General features: G+C 39.9%; 1 protein-coding gene across 1 annotated transcript; it reads right to left on the minus strand.

Annotated features, from left to right (window-relative positions):
* Window positions 1-621: 621 nt before the first annotated feature.
* On the minus strand, window positions 622-16,313 carry NOM1 (nucleolar protein with MIF4G domain 1). Its single transcript, XM_069778193.1, is given in 12 exon segments — window positions 622-1,705; window positions 2,734-2,843; window positions 3,568-3,699; window positions 4,065-4,197; window positions 8,011-8,132; window positions 8,757-8,924; window positions 10,198-10,308; window positions 10,829-11,152; window positions 13,242-13,437; window positions 14,420-14,530; window positions 15,347-16,268; window positions 16,271-16,313. Coding segments are annotated over 12 exon segments (2,535 nt in total). The 5' UTR covers window positions 16,299-16,313; the 3' UTR covers window positions 622-1,527.
* Window positions 16,314-21,022: the final 4,709 nt, after the last annotated feature.

Raw genomic sequence — 21,022 nt, forward strand, 5'->3', positions numbered from 1 at the left:
TTTTGTGTGCTTAAAAGCTGCCGATGGTATGAAACAGGCATCTTGCTTTGTTCTTTTGACAGTAATCTCTTCTGTGCTAGTTGTTACCATGCTAGTGTAACCTGGGATTTTGAAACCGGGTCTCTCTGCTCCCAGGACACCTTTTTCCCTACAACTTGCCCCCTCCAACAGAAGAAAGGTGAGAAAAACAGCTCCCTGGCTGCTGGTGAAGCACTTCTCTGCCTGAAAACATTACTCATACAACTGAGCAAGCAGAGTATTCTACATTCAACTCCTTGATTAAAAAATAGAAAAATAATTATTGTCCACCTCTCTTGCTGCAGAACTGAAAATTTTCTAGAGGATGCCTACTGCGAACAAATTTTCCCAACAGGGACAGATCCAAAGCAGTTGAATAGATCAATTGGTATCAAATGCAATTAGGAAGCACTGTGAGTGGACTATTGAACACCAGAGGGCAAGCCTGGTTATAGAAATAGGGCTGGCAGCTCTAGCACAGGTAGATTATGCAGCTGCAGTGCATATCGCAGACGGGAAAGTGGTTTCCCCCTTCCCCTCAATTTAAGGTCATTCCCTTCCTGGCAAGCCAGCTACAGTAAAGCTAATACAAACAGCAAAGCCTTTAGAAAAATTGCAGTTTAATGTGTAGTGGTAAGGTGACAAAAGAAACAAACCATTAACACTGAGTGTTACAGAAAGAAATGTTTAAAAAAAAAAAGTACATCTGAATGGAAAATGCAAGCAAATTCCTAAGGAAGGTATTATCTTATTAAAAGACTCATACTGATATTATTCTTTATGCCTAGAAAAATCTGATTAACACAAGTGATTAGGCAACTCCAATTTTAAAGCTGCAAAAAACAGGTTAGAAGAGCAATAAAACTATGCTATGATCTCTAAACCCAATATAATTGGGCAAAGTCAGATCTTCAGGTCGTTTTACTACAGCTTCAAATCCAACTGAAGATCTTTTCCTGACCCACAGTCAGGTAAACAATTCACAGAATTAGCAGATAACTTCCAACACTTTAAGAAAAAAGTTGGTTTCTTCCAAAACTGACTCACCAGTACTTACGCCATCTAGTGGCCTGTTCCTTCAGGCAAGAACAACGATTAGTTACTAAAAGCCTTTGGTTAAGGCTGCTTCTTTAACATACGGTGGTCAGTATTATGCTATTATTTTAAATGGAAGGTTAGAATATGCAATGCAGAATGCTACTGCTGACTGGGAGTATCACAGAAGAGAAATTCATCCTTTTCTCCAGATACTAACCACCAACATGAAGCACTCCTACTAAAAAGGGACATGACAAAAAATACATTTTCTCTTTCCTCAAAAAGGCCTGGTATCAGCTTCAATTAAACCTGTAACTAGTGTGTAGAGCAAAGTAACTCTTTACATCAAAAAATGGATCCTTTAGAGTAACATGGCTCTCCTTGTTCTCAATTATTTGGGTCTGAAAGACTAAAAAAGCTTTGCATCTTCACACAGACTGTTTTTCTATATGTTTTATTAGAAAAACAGAACTATAGCTTCAATTTGGATTCTTTTGCTTGCAAAGCCTTGGTTGCTAGTTCAACTCTTTCTTTTAATAAGCTAGCTTCTTCAGCATTTTTTTGGGCTTGTGCATTTTTCAGTAAGAAGTGGGTAAGGAAGAGTTTCAAGCCTTCCCGTAGCATTCCCAGTTTGGGGTTGTCAGACAGCCTGTAAAGATACAGATCAAAACCAGTATTTAGTTTTCCACTGTTTCAGAAATGTCTTAATTTTTTTTTCTTTAGCTTCTTCAAATAGAGGAGTAGAAAAAAATCCAACCTATAAAAGGAGCTTTTCTGAAAAGGCTTTCAAGTTACCAGCAAGTCTACATTGGTTTGGCAAACAGCCCAAACACACTCAACATACAATGGAGTACTGGAACCTTAGACTTGCTTTATGTAAACAATTACATTACAGCAAAAAACAAGGCAAACAGAATGTTTGAGCTTCCTTGTGTTGCAGTGTAACATCATCACAGTAACGGTTGAAACATCATCACCCAATTTTTTCTAACTTCATGTGACATTGCAAGTTTAACACAACAAAATCATGGAATCACAGAAAAATTTAAGTCAGAAAGGATGCTGGCAGGTCATCTTGTCCGACCTCCTGTTTAAAGCTGGACTAACACCCAGATGTAGTCAGGTTGCTCAGAGTCTTATCTACTCACATCCTAAGCATCTCCAAGGATGGAGATTTCCCAGCCTTTCCAGGCAACCCTGTCCCACATACAAAAATAAGATTTTCCAGACAATGTTGATTTGAAAAAACAAAAAAACCACCCCTCCCCCTCCAAACCTTTCCCTCATTAGTATTTCTTTCTTTTTCCTTCTTACACTAAAGATACCTTCTTGCAAAGACTGCTGGTAGAGTGAATCCCACTGCACACAGATGGTAAAGCAGTAAGGAAAGCAGGTAATTACAGAGCTCTGCTCATGAAAATCCTATGACCAAAATGATACATTGATTATCTGAAAGTCTTATTTTGTATAACACTTCTCACAGTTGTATCTATATAAGAGCCTGTACTAACATACAACTGATATGCTTCCCCCCACTCAGCCAGGAGAGTTTACTTTTTAAGGGATGGATGGCTGATCTTTGGAAAAGGCACTGTATAATTCCAAACAAAATAAGCAAACTTATCTTCTTAATTACTACTCACCAAGGGTTCCCTGGATATCTCTTTGATCACTTACCTCACAAAAATGTCACTAAGTTCTTCAGCATCTGTTTTGATTAACAGCATGCTTAACACTTGTCGCAAGAAACGGACCTTGGTTTTATCTAGTTCGCTGAATTCAATCACCTAGTAGAGAGAGAGGGAGAATTAGATTAATTCAAGTATTTTAGACAGCTGAATTCTCTTCTAAACAAACAGCTTTTAGCACACCAACTGGCCTCTTATATATACCAAGTCTTAAGTTTGGCACAGAAGAATTAGCTGAGAACACTGCCTCCAAAAGTCAATCAATAAGGAATGCAGAGAACTTTCTAAGGAATAACCTCTTTAGTTGTACCAGAAATCTGGATATAATTTCTCAATTGGATAAATACTTCAGAATTACCTAGGACAATCCATATAATTGCCTGTTTAACACATTTCGATTATTCTTCTAATAAAATTCTATGGACTCCCCACTCTGAAATGCAAGTGATCAGTAGATTTCTTTCTGGTCTAATAAAAATCAACATCAGCTAAAAAGCATAGCACAAAATCCATTGACAAAGCCTATTAATGAGAGGGCCTCAGTTCCAACTCTGGACACTCTAGAGAAAATAATTTTACAGCTGCTCTAGATATAGAACTATAGACTTTCTGTACACCTGGGTCACCACAGGTTCCCTTTTCCCCAAATGATAGCATCACCATAATCGATTAGATTAATTTGGTAATTTTAGAACAAGTTTTGTCTTAGCTTACGACCATGAATAGCTAAAGTACCAGCTAGGTAACAGAGAAAATACATTTTCCATAGAACTAGCAAATGCAAGGAAAACACAGAAGTATTTTGAAAAGAAAGCACACCAACCTTGAGAACTGAAAGTGGCAATGATTTTGTCCTTAACAAGTGAGCCAACAGTGAAACCAAGTTGGAGATGGCAGTGGCTGACAGGTTTTCTAAGTCTCTGATTTTGTCCCAAATACTAAATTGAAATGTCACCTAGGTGTCAAAGGAAAAAAAAACCACCTACAAATCAAGGACTGTTTAAATGCGTAACAATGTAACAAAACCTTTTGACCTTCTATTCTCTATGAGCCCTCTGTTAATTAACAGAGATGCTTGATCAGACCGTTCAATTCCTTTAAAATGCGTAAAACGGATGAAAGCAAACCTTTTGCAGTAGTTATTTTATTTCCTATTCAGATCTGACCATGAGTATGCCTTACTGAATGCACAGGTATACCAGCAGAATTTTTCCTCAGGATCAAGATCTTAACAGGCATACCTCCATTCTCAGGTATTTAATAACTGTTTTCCTAACCACAATAATGGTTAAAAGAAAGCAGAAACAGATTTTTCTTCACCTGAAATCGTCTTTCACATTTGCAAAACTTGTTAGCCAAAAATGCATAGAAGGGGTTATACGTCTTCTCCTGTAAACAGCAGTAAAGGATAACATGAACAATTTCTCTCTCCTGCTGATCTTTCAGTCCGAGCCTAAAATTTAGCAAAAGAATGAGAATCATTTAGTAAGGAAAAAAAATACTGCCATAAACCAAGAGCTACAGCCAACATCTGAGAGTAATGCTTAAACCCCCCCCCAAACACCACATTAAATTTTACTTGTTAGAAAGTTCTTACAAAGTCTTTAAAACACTGAATGGACTCAAACCCTTATGACTGTGGGCTAAATCAGTATCCTGGTATTGCAACATGGAAATGCTACAGTATTATCAGTGTTAAAGGAGTGGCTGCAAAAGCAGGACCTCAACAGACACAATTGGAATGATGCAAGTATAATTACACCCTGGGGAAGAAAAGGTAGCCCACTCCATGTTTGTAGCTCTCCGTGAAGAAAAATGGAGGAGACAGCACTGTCACCATGGAATCTTGTGCCTTTGAACGCATCAGTTGCACTGCAGCAAGTGCTGCTGCACGGTGTAGCAATACAAAGGTTCAATAGTGAAACGAGAACTGTAGGACCCTGTTGCGCTTATCTCACACTTGTACCTATGGTCATGGGAAGAAAACCAGCCTTTGTATTATTATTAGCCTATTTAGAGAAACACGTCCAGGGCCCTTCACTTCTGTGGTACTTACTACGGATAAAAAAATATATTTTAAGATGTTTTCCCTATTTAGCTGGTGATATGAATCTTTTCATCTCTAGGTCAAGACCACGCTACATAATACTTGAAATTCATTATTGTTTGATAGTAGCCTAAGAGGTTGCAGTCAGTGACTTCAAAGCACCTTAGGAAAAAAAAAGAAAAAAAGCCTGAAGAAAACAGTCAGTGTCAATGAGTACTTATGTTGGCTGCCTCAGCATAAAGGCCAAGGACTGAACAGCCTTCCCACTTGAACAGCTGACCAGTCTAAAAGAGGGCTGAGACACTTTGGCAGGGAATGGTAACTAACTCGCAATGCACCTGTTCTGTGAATAATATGATTTAGGTTCCAGGGCTGCCAAATGCTTGGCAGCGTTAAAACCAATTAAAATGAAAAATGCTTCGTATTATAAACTGAAAAATGTTAAACAAAATTCTTTTCATTGCTTCAAGCTCAAGTTTCATATGGCATTAGTGTAACTCAAGTGTATTTTCTAACTAAGTTTGACTCCACTGGAACTTGCTCTACCATCTGTAGTTTGTCATTGCTTGATTCTAATATCCCTCATTTGTATACACCTCCAGACATCTGCCATTGCATTTGATCACAGATGCACACCAGATTAACAGAGAAAATATTGCCTTTCAGCCAACCCCCTCCCGAATTTATGGTTTTATGATAGGAAAATCTGGGATGATTTCTAGGCTGATTGCTAATGAGTGGTGAAAACTTAGAAGTCTGCTTCTCCAAGAGACCAGCCCTGTAAGCGCTGCATCTGTGATATAATTTGCTTGCTCTCCCATCAGCCAAGTTCCATCTGATTTTATTAAGAGAGCAAGAGAAGTTTTTTTTAAAAATACACAGGTTTTCAGCCACTGGACATGCACTTAATAAATGATGTGTGAAGTTACACTGCAATCACTGATCTGGCACTCTCCTTTTCCTTGTTCATCATCACTTCTATCATGACTTGCTTATTTAGGAAATACTCATGTTGCCAGACATTTGTAACCAAGTAAATCAGCACTTTGATGCTCAATTTTGTTCTCTCCTTCACTTCTTCACAGATCTAGCAGTATTTTATCTTTTCAGACCTAGTATTCCTAAACATCTAAAATTTAGGAGTCAGGATTGTCTTTCACTGCTGAGCTTCACCATAAACTTCTACAGATTTCATAAGCCTGATAATCTTTGATAAAGAATATGCAACAACCTCACCTACTAAATCATGAGTTACAGTATCCCCATGGACTTGTATGTCCTGATCACTTTAAGAACTTCCCGCTGTATAGGGGATAAATAACCTACTTCAGAGGCAGTTATCACCAGCAGAAGCCTGCCTCTAGGTAGGTTAGTTATCGTCAGCTGGAAGCCCAAGACTATCACTGCCTTTAGATCAAAAATAGCAACACTCAACCCCACCTTTTAAAAGTCAGATCAAATTATTTCAGTAGATACAATCACATACTTGCCATCCTGAATTACACATCACAATACAACAGGACATCTGAGACTTTTAGAAGTTTCAGTTTTTTGTGAGATGTAAAGTTTCTCAAATTCTTCATCTCTATGAAATAGCTTTAAAAATTGCCTCTCCATCAAACTTAAAAAGCCTTCATTCCCCCTCCTGTGTGAATCTGTGGTTTGTGAAGGACGTGTGGCCTTTCAGCTGAAATGGAGCCACTCTCTTCTCTTGTCTCCAGTGACGTTCATAACCCTCCCTTTACACTGACACTTCTGCAATCACAAGCTGAGCCACTTCAGAGAGCTGTTCTGCCTTCAAACCAATTACTTTCTTTTGCTGTAAGGAGGAGAAAGACAAGCAAAACTACAGCAGCCTAGATTAAAAATGGTTTAAATTACCATTTAACCACACCGCAACTCTGCCAGACACCTAGCAGCAGATGAATCAACAAGTGCAGTTAAAATATTTCTTTATATATTTCTCATGTTCTTCTTCATGAGACTGATGTCAAACATATGAATGTAAATTCCCATACACTCTGGAACACGTGCACATTGAAGTTAATTCCTTCACTGACAATTCTGTGTACTTTCCACTATACTCTGCCAGGTGTGGGCAGATTTGAGAACTCCTCTCCAATTTTGCTGTATAAAAATCAGTATCAACACACACCAGGCAATCTGCAGACAGTTCTTCTGCCAAGCCTGTATGTATATAGATTTGTATACTAGTTTAAATAGCACAGATGAGAGTCAAGGATCAATCTGCAAATTGAGCTACCAGGTCTTGGCAAGAACTGCAGCAGCAGCAGCTAATTTCTTTTAATTGAAGAGGCCATATTAAGATATTGGAATGACTCCATCACAGTCTTAAATCCAAGCTGTGTTTTGCAGAAGTGGCATTTAATCAAATATTAGTTGACTTTATTACAAAGTCTGTTTTGGTTTGGTTAGCAAATTAAATAATTGCATGCCATCCGGGTAAGACAATTCCCTTGAATTACAAGGCTGCAATAGAAAAGTTCAGACCTGATCTCTCTCCTCCCAGTTACTACGGACTTAGAATTAATATCCTGACAAACACAAAGAATAGCTTAGTTTGAGCTTTTCCCTGATCACATCTTCTTCTAAAGAGCTGTTTGCCAAGTGGTAAGGAAACTGGTCTTAACATGAAATGTGACTGTGGAACAAATCCAAAGCTAATAAATTCTGCAAGAGGGAAGCGGAGGTGCTAGAACACTACCAGGTCATGCAAGTATGGACAGAGACTTACAAGATGGCTTAACAAAGTAGCAAGAAGTAAAGGAAGTGGCAGTAGTATGGAAATCCAGCAACAAAACCAAGAGATGTTCTGAAGGGGTTTCTGGTCTGCCTCTGTAAGGAAGCAAGCCTGCAACAGACTTCCATCCGCTAGACCAGGATACACATCTTCAATGCAAAAAGATACAGGCTCCTTAAGTCAAAAGATACTGTAAATCAGTTATAGACATGAGTGACAATAACAGGGGCTACTCCTTTCTTCTGATTGCCAGTGAGTTCTGCCTGCCCCCACTAGTCCTTACACCAGGGTTTTGGTCCCTCTCCTACCCTTTTACCTCATGGGGATCCCTAGCTATGCACTTCTTTAATTTATTATCAACTAAATGCTCTTAAGCCCAGCCCAGCAATGTTATTTTTTCCAACCCAGCTAATGATATTTTTAGTTCTGGGCTGTCTTCTGTGCTAGTCTGTACTTACTTGAGAAGCTTTTCAAAGGCATCCAGGAAGTCTTCACTTGTCATCAAGACACAAAAAATACTTCTCCTGATATCAGTGTTCATTCTCTGCTTACGAGCAAGCTCCATTATCTTTGAACTCACCTAAAAAAAAAAAAGCTATTTTATTTATGCTTGCTTTAAGAAAGCTATTTCTGTGCAGCCTCGAATAAGAACATTAATGAAGATCTCCAGTAAACTATGAAGTAGCAATCCAAAGGTCCTGAGCTTTTGATCAGAGGCAAAGGCATCATCAGGAACTTTTTCAACTAGGGAAAGATATTTTAATGTATTTTAATTGTGCCAATTATTTTTAAGGCACGCGTCTCTAATGTAAGTCACTATGATCACCTCACCACACTACTTTTAGAATCAGCTTAGATATATGCCACCCACGGACAGACAACACTACCTGTCAGAATTCATACTAGCAAATCCACTTTTAAATCAAGTTTCTACTTCAACTTACATGAGTTACTTTTGCAATTCCACAAGATAAGAAAAAAACAAGTTATACCATAATATTTGTAGTAACAGCTCTTATGGACTGCACGAGTACAACATTTTGAAAAACATTAAGAGCAGAATTTACAGCTCAAAAGCTTAGCCTTACAAGAGTCCACGAAGGTTTTTTTTTGTTGGGCTCTGAAATAAACTTACTCACCTATATGAAGAATATTCAAAAGATCACAAACATTTAGCCTTATAACTAGCACTGCTTGGATTTACCTTTCCTATATACAGTTTTTGCTGAGTCTTGCTGTTTGTATCATTGATCATTGGTGCTCCACTCCAGGATGACCCTACGATCCACCAGCGACCAACCTGATCAGCACTGAGGAGAGATTCCAGGGAGACACGGAGCTGAGTGTCTTTTCCAGAACCGCTGCTGCGAACCTTGAATAACAAAATACAAAAAATCCAAAAGCTTTTCTTTGAAGCTTTCTTTAAAAAAAACAAACAAAACAACAAATATTTTAATTACTTAAAATTACTTTAAAACAAATACTTTAAACAAGTAACTTAATCTCCCTCCATACAGATCTTCACATGTTCCCCCTGCAACCTTTAGTTTCAGTCAGCAACCTGAAAAGAATTTACAAATTTCCCATATGCTCTAATTTCTCAAATACAAGAAGTTGCTTAAAACTACATTTAGAAGCTCTTTTTTTATTAAAAAAAAAAAAAAAAAAAGAGAGATAATCAATTAAAAAATAGCCATCTTCCAATCATAAAACTCGATTAGAATTCAGACTTAATGCTGACATTGAAAAATCAGTTGCCACATCTTACAATCTGGTCATGATTTTCCTTTTGAACACTTGTTATCAAATAAAATGACATGACAAACTGCCTTAAGTTTTGTACAATTCAAACAACAAAAAGCTTAAACTCTTTGAACACAAAAAGAATTTTCATCAAAAGACTCTAGAAGCATGCTAAGACTGCAAAAATTTAAGAAAGGAAGTTCTACAGAACTAGGTTACCTAGCTTATTTTGCCTGGCCTATTATCACTGATGTGCACATCCTGCACTTACAAGTTTCTGAAAAATAAGACGCTCTAGGTGTTGCAGACAGGTAGCGTAATTTTCAGGTTGGAAATACACGGACTCTAAAACCAGATTCAAGTCCTGTGAAAATGAATTAGTTCTCAATCCAAAGAGACAATTACTTTCACACAGTTTATACTGGGTTGTTCTAGACAAACTGCCCCCTCTTCGCAAAAAAAAAACCCCAAAACCAAAACCCAAGAAAGAAAAAACATCCAGGTTTTCAGAAGCATTAGATTTCCAAAATAATTTCGGTGAAGGTAGGAGCGGGTGCCTGCATCCAAAATCTATGGAAAAAAGAACTTGTCATAATGACTCATTTCTTTTGCACAATCATTAAACATCCCACAATCTCTTTTTCAAGTATAGGACTTTGAGGCAAAGTCTTTGGCTAAGTATTATGTCCTTTCTCAAACTGTTCTGCAGAAGGCTGGTTGACTGCTGACTTAACTTGGACACAGGAGATAACAGTTAATGATCTAAGAAGTGATTTTTGTCCCCAAGAGTTTCAGACTGTTAAATGAGTTAAAAATACTATAGCCATCAAGCCAACATACAATACAAATAATTACTTCTGGTTTAAGAATAACTATACTATGTATGTCAAGAAAGTTCTCACCAGCGTTCTTTGCAATTTGCGGAGTTTTTCAACTGGTTCAGGATCATAACCAGGAATCTTACGCATGTCATTATTCCTTAGTGCCAACATAGTCTCTAGCATAAAACGAACCTATTGGGAAAAAGAAATATTTCTGCAGATTATGTGCCGTTAAGTTTATTTAATAAAGTAGAGAGTGTACTTTGAAATTACTATTCTGTGAGAATAAGCAGCTCAGCTGGCAATATACATCAAAATTTAGATTACATGAATACAAATACAGAGAATGATGTTTACTTTAACTCCTACTATATTCATTTGTGTTCAAGCTTCAATTCAAAGCTTAACCTGCTAAACACCATGCCTCAGAGACCATTTTTTGAAGCGTACAAAGTACCATGAAACAGAAGCTCTGTCCGTCGCGTAAGACATAAAACAGTCCTAGTCTCACCCATTTTGGTGTCTGTGTCCTAAGAACTAATGGAGAAAGCCAGACAAGAAGAATGCAAATAACTGAATGCAACAACTGAACACTAATGGTAACTTAGAATCTAAATATAATGCAGCAGAAAACATTTTGGTAGATTAACACACGTATCCAAGTGCTTGTTAAATCTATTCACAACAGAAAATGTTCAAAACACACACATACCCTAGTCTGATCCTGGAGTTTCTTGTCTGCTGTGTTTGCTTTCCTCTGGGCTTCAGTGATCAGTTCCTTCAAAGCCAATGCATCATCTTTTCTTAAGGAAAATCCCACGTTTTTCAGAAGAAACAAAATCAACTCAATCTCTTTTTCAGTGAAAGTGCTAACAAGTTTTTTCAGAATATCAAAGATCAGCAGGGAATGAACCACATGGAAGTTATACAGATGAGCAATCAAGGCAAGCAGATTTTCACATTCTTTCCCTTCAGCATCACTCTTAGAGTGTTCATCAAATTTCTTCACCACAGCTTCCAAAAAGTGAGCACCAACCTGGCAATAGTTCCATTAAGGCGGGGCGGGGGGGAGGCGGGGAGAAAAAAAAAAATCCAGCGGTTAACCATAAGTAGATTTTACAGACATCTGTAAAACGTTCATTTGGGGGGCACTGCCACTATTAATTTTAAAGAAATATTGTTGCTCCTCTCAGCCAATATGAATGTTCTACATTTACATATACAAATATCTATGTGGTGTGACATTTTCTTAAAGTCTATGTTATTTACACCTCATACATGCCATCCCATTGCCTTTTGAAGTCTGTGCAAGAAAAGCAAATATTATGAACTTACAGTACACATACATCAGAATTTGTTTACATAATTTTCTTGGACACATATTAGCATCTTCCCAGCTGCGAGGCTAGCATGCTGTTACTGCTAGTCATTCATCCAGTAAAAGCTGCATGTCAAAAACCAAATGCACCACAGAATTCAGCATTCCAAAGCAAAATCCTTAATAGAAGGGTAGAAGATAATTTTGTAAACTAACCCCCAACACACCAAGTTTTCACAATTGCTAAGCATGAGCTTAGGCTGATTTTTGAGGTGGGAACAAGTCTTAGCCATTTGTCAGTGGTACAGTTGGGAAAAGAAATTTTGGAATCTCTGTATTTATGAAGAGAGAACTGATGCTAAAGACCGGAATTAGAAAGCACACCAAAATCTAGGTAGGTAATGAACACATTACTGCTAAACAAGACACCACCCTCCCCACCCCTTATTATGGTACTAGTATTTGCTGATTGTTCTTATGAAAACCAGAACTCCCAGTAGCAGTACTGACTTGCATTACAAGCCTTGACCAGCTTAGGTTTTAACTATCCAATGATCATGTTGCACAAATGCATAAACACAGTTATTGGAAACCCAACTTCTGCATTCCTCAAACTGATCTTAAATGCAGCTGTGCTATCACACTTCCGTGTAATGCATATTCTACATTTATTTTACAGAAAAAATAATGGGGCTTTATAGTATACTTAAATACTACAGCCTTAGATTCCAAGATGATGTGTAACAGAGTCAGTAGTACAGAATACAGTCTGGATATCATCTATCTACTTCTAATACCTATTAGTATATCTATATCTAAAACCTATTACTAGGTATTTTGCAAAGTTTCAACATTTAAAAAGATTGTGTTTCTCTTCTTAAAACAGCATTGTAATATTACGTTATATTTGCAGTCAGAACTGCCTTTCAAGCAGCAAAGAGGAACAAAAAAGTTTAATGGCAAGGCTGCATGGAGAAAGCTGCTGTAATTGCATCCATCTGATATTTAATACAGTTTCAGAGACAGCATTCAGGTCACTATATGAAAAACTGAAGAACTTGCATCAATACATCATTTGCATTCAGATGTAGAAAGAAAATGTAACTTGATGGGAACATGGTGCTGAAGCACCTCAGTTTCCTGAGAGACGTTTCACTGAAGTTAGCTAAAATCTTCCCTTTAACATCAGTAGTTTCAGCTTCTTCTTAACAGTAAGCAAGAGATATTTTAATCTCAATCATTCATCAGGCTTAAAAACACAAGAGAAAAACCTCCAAAAAATTTGCCATGCTTTTTGAAGTTTTGGATATTCTGGAGTTATAGATATACCTAGTTAATTCCACTGATGATTTGTACGATTTGGCTTAAAACAGGACTTTTGCCACTGATGTAAAAGGACTTCTGTAACTGTAGTACTTTCCTTATCTAGATACACATCGTTCAAGAACAATACTGCCATATACCCAAGAGAACAGAAATGGATTAGTGTAATTAAAGAGGAGAAAACTTGAAGTTTAAACAATTCAGTTTTACGGCTGCAGAAAGATTTTGATGAAAAAAATGATGCTTTTATAACTGACCAGTGGTAACTCATGGAGGAAATAAATTAATCAGATAAAGCAACAGACTTGGTCCCTTTCACTTGTGGACACGCAGCAAAGAAGCTACAAATACTGATGAAATTCAACTAAAAATGCTTTTTAGTGACACACAATCAAAAATTAAAAGGCAATTCAAACAAAATATCAAGGAAAACACCCTACAATATGCATTATTAAATAAAATTAGCCCCAACCACAAGAATTACCTCAATTCCTACATTATGATGAAGAATGCTGACCAAAAGGACATGCTCCATCATCAATCTTGCAGGCATGGCAACTGCAGTAACACAAGCATTCATGAGAATATCTGTCAGAGTTTCATTCATGTCCTTTCTGCTGTTGGCCATGTAAAGCTCTTCCATCTGTCCACTAATTGAGGACAAATTCAGTTCACTCAACCTATTGAGAAACAAAATCCAACGTTCACTTTTTCTTCTCTTTACACGGTTCCACAATTTTCAATTTACCCAACAAACAACGTATTCTTTTAAGAGAAACTAGCTTGGCTTAAGAAGAAAGATGGAAAAGGTGACTGGAAGGGACCTTTTGTATTTTGCTGTGCTCACTAAATTAAAAAAATACAACATATGTTTAATTCTGTTTGGGTTGTTTGGTTTTTTTTTTTTTAGTATTTACATGTAAAAACAGATTTTTTGCAGTATTTACAAAGCACTCAGTGTGCTTACTCTCACACTGAACAGAGTTATTAAGAAAACAGACTTTGTTCTTAGCAGTTGTAACTATGGCACATCACTGTCTTTGGAGAAATTAAGTATGAAAATACCTCATACTTTCTAACACATAAAGCACATCAAATTCTAAATGACTGAACAAACTGCATAATGCAGTCTGCATTTTACAGATAACATAGAAAAAAGAAAACGGCAATAGATTCCTTATTTTAAAAATACTGTACAATTAAAATGCATGAAAGTGTTCATCACTTTTTCTGTTCTTCAGTACTTTAAGCTATGAAGCATTGCTCCTCCTCAGTTGTAGTGTTGGAGAAATTCAATTTTATTTAAATAAAAAAAAAAGAAAATCATACTTTTTTGGGGGGGGAGCTATAACTCACACTACGAGGCTTTTTTATGGGCATACTCCAACTGACACTTAGTGAATTATACCTAGCACTTGCAGGCAACTGGTGTGTGGAATTCAGCCCAATCTTAAATTTATTTTCTAGATATTTCAACTTCTATAACGACCAACTTTGAAGAATTTATATCAACAAAGATAATTATTATTAAGGATAGCAGACATGATTGCCAACTTAAAATCGGCTTGTGAAGAGAAAAGTCACATCCTTGCCACTTTTCTTTGAATGATGAGCACTGTCACATTGAACCAGAAAGATTAATGACTTGCCTTATTACATTACCTATTAATAAGACCATTCACCATTTTCTTCAGTCTTCCCAATTCTTCTCTCTTCTTGTCATTTAGTGCCTCCTGAGCTTTCCTTACTTGAGGGGGAACATACTTCACAGCACTGTGATTAAGACTCTAACCAGGAAAACAGTAAAATAAGATACCAAATGAGACTACTATCTTAAATATTTGAATACAGATATACATTTCTATTTAAGATTAATATGCCAATCTTTTAGTTAAGTATGTATTTTACCATCTAATAACTTAATGCCAAAGGAACAACTTCATACAGAAAAGCAGCATGCAACAAGTTGCTGCTTACGACCAACTTGATGGCGGCAAAACCCCTCTTCCCTTTACATGAACTTTCCCTTAAGTTATTGCTATTAGAACCTGACACCTCAGGTCTTGGTTCTAGCAGCTGCAGACGTACTAACAGTTTAAGTTAGCGTCATGTGGGCTAAACGACCCGTTCAGCCTCCTCTCCTCCACCCCTGCTACAAGACCTAACACAGGCAGGACCTCTGGGGTCATCCAGAAGAAGCAACACCTCAGTTTGCAACAGATCCCAATGTTAACACAAGCCCTCTTGGCTCTTAGCAGAAGTGCTTAATCCCGTTCTTAAACTCTACAGCAGGGGTTGTTCCTTTTATTGGCTGCTCTCGTACACAGAGCCAGGGCCACATGCCATCTGCTTTAGGGTGTTACCCGCCAGCATCCCGAATTGGGGACCCCCCCACACACCTGACAGTTGTCCCTGGGGGTCCGAGGTCAGCACTGCTGCCGGGCCCGCTGCTGTTCTGACCCACGACAAGACCGCACGGCCTGACTACTGACAGCGAACGCCCGTGCTTTACAGAGGCGATGTCAACTCTGATTTAGGGGCAGGTTGCGGCATGTACTTTGAGAAGCAGGTTTGCGCTGAGGCGAACACCCTACCTCCTCCTCCTCCTCCTCCTCCTCGCCCGGGGGCTCGCTGGCCTCAGGCGCCCCGCCGTCCTCGGGGGACGAGGACGAGCTCTCGCTCTCCCACTCTCCGTCCACATCGCCCTCCTCGGAGGGGTCTGAGGCGTCCTCCGGACCCTCCTCGTCCTCCTCCGGCCCCTCCTCGTCCTCCTCCGGCGCCGGCCGTCCGTCCCGCGGCCCCGCCGGGGCCTCCTCCTCGTCGCTGCTCTCGCACAGCCTGCTGAGGCCGGCCCGGCAGCCCAGGGCGCCCAGCACGTAGCCCAGCCCGTCTCGCAGGAAGCTCTGAGGCAGCTTCTCCGCCGCGGCCCCCTCCTGCTTCTTGCGGCGCTTGCCGAGCCCCAGCCGCCGCTCCAGGCGCCGAATCTCCTTCTCCTCCTCCTCGTTGGCCTCCAGCAGGGCCCGCTTCCGCGCCGAGGCGATCGCGGCGGCGGGGAGGGCGGCGCGGGGCGTCGGTGCCGGCAGCGTCGGTGCCGGCAGCGGCGGCCCCGGCCGCTGCTTCCCGGCGGCGGCGGCGGCGGCGGGGGAGGCCGAGGCTCTGGGACGGGCGGCCGGGGCCGGCTTGGCCGGAGCCGCCTTGGCCGGAGCCGCCTTGGCCGCCTTGGCCGGGGCGGCGGGGGCCTCCACCGGCTCCCCGCGTCGGAGGCGGCGGCGGCGGCTCCGCTTGAGCCTGCGCTTCTCCTTCCTCGCGTCGCGGCGGCTCCTGCGGTTCTGCTTCTCCGAGTCTTTCTGCAGGGACAGCGGCGGCTGGTCGCCGGCTGCCTGCACGAACTCCTGCACCGCCTGCCGCAGTCTGTCCAGCTTCCCGCCGCGGCGAGCGCGGGCGGCCACCGGCCGCTTCATCTTCCCTTCAGCCACGCCGCGCCTGGGCGCCGCCATCTTGGGGAAGGGCGGACCTTCCTCTTCCGCCGCGCCGCCGCCATTTCGGGCAGCAGCGCCCCCTGCTGAATGTCGTCGGCGGGGCGGCCCCAGCTCTGACAGGATGGTCCTACGCTAAATCCGTAGACATCCCCTCTTTTTTCTTTTTTTAAATATATTTAAGAAAATGTAAGGCTTGGCCTTCTTACAGAAGGGACTGGAACAATTTGTCTGTCATAGCCCTGGCTGCTGTCTCAAGGCCCTAACGCCCACTGGGTGCGAGGCTCTCACTAACACCCCTTGAGACCGCAGGAGGCGAGGGACATCAGCACTCCTGGCCTCTCCTCCACCTGCCCAGTCCCCCATTTTAAGCCCCTTCCAACCCTGCCAAGCTCAGGTGTCTTTTCCTGAGCATAGCAGAGACAACATCCACGTCCACGGCCTTTCTCTGGTGCTCACTTCTCTCGGGGTGTTTCCATCCACAGTGGAACGCAGGACAAGGTGATGCAGCTGCTGGGACCAGTGGCCCTTGCCACAGGGACAGGATCCTCCCCTGGCATGCACAGCAGGTGACAACTCGTCTGTCATTTATGTGATCAGAGGGAATTAAATGTCCCACGGCAGTTTGCTGCTGTCAGCAGGAAAACCAATTGGTTGGTCTTATTTTTAGTCTCTTTGCTGTACTCCAGGCTTATGCAACCTGCTGGGTGTGTGTGTGTCTGGCCCTGTGTCTGCGTCCTCTCCTCCCACCAACTTCAAAATCTAGTGCCAGTTTCAGTCATGTCTGGCAGATGCCTGGAGTTCCCCCAAAACACTGAATTTTCATCAAAATAGGTGGATAGGTAGAGGAAGGAATTTCTCAGCTGAACAAAGTGCCACAAGATGAGCGTAGACCTTAGCAGACACCAGAAAACACAAATGAAACCCAGTGCACATGACCCAGTTTCAGAAAAAGGGTCGGTCTCGAATCTCCTGTGAGGACCAAGTCCATAGGAAGTCAGGCTTCATTATTTTGTTCTTTCGCATTGCGCTCCTGACCTCTCTTGAACAATGAAGTACAGCATAGGACTTATATTTACCTGAAAATTTAATATGGCTTTATTATCCAGAAGATTTTTTTTTCTATGCACGTTTCCATATTCTCTTATTACATCATATGTCCTAGATGACCCATGTTTCAGAAATCCAGCTTTCTCAAGGCTGATGCATAATGAATCTTTCACCCTCAGTGACAAAATACGTTGCATTGATTTGTCAAGGCATTCCTTTTGCTACATTTTAAACTATATATTATGCTATAATTTATTGCTGGGCTGCTCTTTATTCATGCACAGACAGCTCACATGCATTTTGCATTCTGTTTGTAGATTTATTGATAACAGTAATCCAGCAGCATGCCAGAATGCTAGATAAATACAGCTGAATATAATTTGAGAAAATATTAGATGCTTTTAAAACTTGAAGATTTGCATCTTCCTTCTGTCTCATCGTGTAATTTGTCATTCAGGGCAACAGAGCTTTCCAGTCTCACATTTCTTCAAAGAGAGAAAATGTCAATATTTGCCTTCTTCAATACTTCATGTCACAAAGCAAAATGGGGAGCGCATGTATTTTGCTGAACTCTATAATCCCAAATTTGGGTGAAAACCGGTATGCTACTTTTGCAAAAAATACACGAATAGAATTATTATCATGTATCTGTGAAGTAAAAATACTTTCTAAGAATTAAAGCAATATTTCAGTCAAAATATAATCGTCAAGAAAATGTAATATTGAAATAAATACGAATCTGCTTAATAGACTAATTCAGCATTCAAATCTAGTGATGCCATAGCCAAATAAATACATTACAACAAATATTTCAGATAGTATCCTAGAATATTGTGGTTTATTATTTTACATGTACCAATTTGGCTTCAAGTACCTGGTAAATACAGTCTTCTTAAAATCTGAATAATTAGAAACCCCTGTCAACTACTCTTCCAACTTTCCTGTGTTGTCTAAATAGCAGAAAAGGGGAGAAATCCAGTTTCCACTTTACAAATTTCACATTTAGATCTCTGCGTCATATGGGCGTCACTTACCAAATAGGAATTCTGAATTGAGGGAACATTTTGTAATTGTTCTTTGTTTTGACAGTGGTCCTGCAGCAGAGAACAAGCCGCAAGGGCACGTTTCATGTTTAGAACGAAATTGAACATACTGGCATGATTCACTGGAAATGAAAGTTCATATAGAATTGTTGCTTCAGTAAATTTTTGCTTCCTGCTGAGATAATCTTTGTTAACAGATTTCCTTCCTAATAAATTATGTTCATGGATTACTTCCCCCCCCCCCCCAACAGAATGAGTGGAATACAATTCCTTTAGCTGTCTGTCTGCTATTGTCTTCTGGTCACCTCCCACATACCATGAAAATGTGATTTAGTGACTACATAATATACATAGGTAGATTCTGGCTCTCTTGTAATTTGCAGCTGTTGAGAATATTGTGCTATTTATCACCACAGGAAATACCAAAGCAGCACCAGAAAGACTTTTAGACTGAGCTCATAGGGTCATTCTTTGTTCTTATCAATGGAGAAAATAGCCTGATTGATGTAAGAATATCGCTTTACATCCAAAGCCTTTTTTGACTATGCAGACTGAAAGCTTTGTGCCAGAATGAATTTATTCTAAGCAGTGAGAGCCTCAGAACAGTGCAAGTTACTTGAAGACTCTGCTGTGAGTCTCTAGCACGGCATCCATCTACTTGAGGTGTTGTTTCCCCCCCATGTCATACTGTCACTGCTGGGATCAGCAGAATTGAAATTTGGTCTGCTGGGAGAGATCATCTGTGGAAGGATACTTTTCCTCTGGAAAACATTTTCCAAAGTCTCAAGGCAGTACAAAGTTGTTGGCTCTTCAAATGTGCTTCAGTTCCATCTATTTGAGAAGGTATTGGTAGGCAAGGAAAGTGATTTCCTTAGTGTTTTAAAGATACATCCCTGTTGCTCAGAAACTTGTTGGTATGGGTTTTTTTGTTGTTTTGTTTTGGTTTTTTTTTTTTCCCCAGAGGGTATGTGCTAAGCAATTTCTGAAAGCTTGGTCCTTATACAGCTTAAGTCAAGCATGATGAAAACAGAACTACACAAATAGTCTAGAAAAATCTTTGTCCTGGCACTCACTCCCACAATTTCCACAATCTTCGTACCTGACCTTGGGCTGGCCATTTATCTTCTCCATGCTGCTGTTGTACAAAATGTGTTATCTTCCATCATCCTGAGACAAAGGCTATGCAAATATATCCTCCTGTATCTCCAGGTTTGACTGCTGAAGAAGCTACCATCCATAGCAGCTTTCCTTGAGGGGGCTTATTACTGCCTTTTTTCTGAGGATGTCCCACAGATTTGCTGACTGAAAGCTGTTTGCTGAGTTTTTCATATAATTGCTTTCTTTTAGCCACTGAGATCAATGCCCTTTCAGTCTGGCTGGTGATACTCATTAAAAGAGATCTACAGTTAGTTTAAGCTAACTTAGGCTGTTTTGGTTGAGACAAATTAGGAAGTAACCATATGAGTAGTTCTGCAAGGGGATGTCTGTAGCTCCCCACTCCCCCCAAAAAGCAGCTGCTGAAAGTGGTAACCTCAGCTGGCAAAACAAGAGTAGGGAGAATATATGTATTCACTGACTTTAATATCTTTTAGTTCATTGGAAGGAAGGAGTGGGTACTAAAGGTTATTATTTAGATAAATGATTCAAAAGACAAGCATAAAAAAGACAGATATGCTGGGTGAAAGCAGAAACCCATTTCCCCAATCCATTAGCATTTTTAGTTTTAAACTATAAGGAGATTATCTAATACGTGACACAAGGATGACTGAAAAAATGTAGTCAGATTACCTTCTTGTTATTAAAAGGAAGAGGTAGGTTGCAACTAAAATGAGCTTTTAAATTAGTGCTTTGTGCACATCACAGTTAAAAAAAACCCCAATTATAAATCAGGATAGCATCATTGATCAAAGTCCCACATTATGGCACTTTGCATTTCCTATATGAAATTTATATAATCAAACTTTCTGTGCCAAGAAATATAAGTCTCTATGGGAGACTTTATGCAGAACACTGACCTTATATAAGGAACACTAGTATTATATTGTCATTTATAAGGCAGTTTTCACCAAAAAAAGTAAGCATTTAACAAGGGACATTTCCTTTTCCCTCTGTTCTTTCTCCTTTGTTGTTGACTGCTTAGCTTTAACATACCAATTGTAATTCTATTCCCTGAAGATCAGTCTTTATTTTTATTAGCTATTTCTTTAATTCTGACAAGGCAACTTCAAAAAAAGAATGCTTGGCTGTAGGAGTGACACTCCAGAATAAATATCTACAAATACTTGAATTCAACAAACAAATCCCCTAAAATTAACAGTTACTGTTACTTTGTTAAAATCACCTTTTACCTGTTTATTTATAGAAAGTGAAAACACTGGCAAGAATGAGTATTGGTGCCATTGTTTGCCAAACACAAGCAATTGCATGGGTAGTAGTGTGCAGCGCTCCTGTTCGTCCCACTGCTAACACTGTCTTTTTTGTATACAGCGTAAGGTAATTGTTTTCAGGGACAATTAATTTCCAGCAGCTTTTTCTAGCTCAGTGGGGTGCTCCTAGCTATTAACAAAAGTCTTACTGCAAGTTTCCTGAGGCTTTGTTAAACATGCAAAATATGATATGTATCTGAGCCAAATACAATGAAGTATTTGGAGGTCTTTCTGGGATGACAGCGATCTTTGGATCTGGTAACTTGTACT

This window comes from Haliaeetus albicilla, chromosome 2 (assembly GCF_947461875.1).
Source record: "Haliaeetus albicilla chromosome 2, bHalAlb1.1, whole genome shotgun sequence".
Taxonomy (NCBI): domain Eukaryota; kingdom Metazoa; phylum Chordata; class Aves; order Accipitriformes; family Accipitridae; genus Haliaeetus; species Haliaeetus albicilla.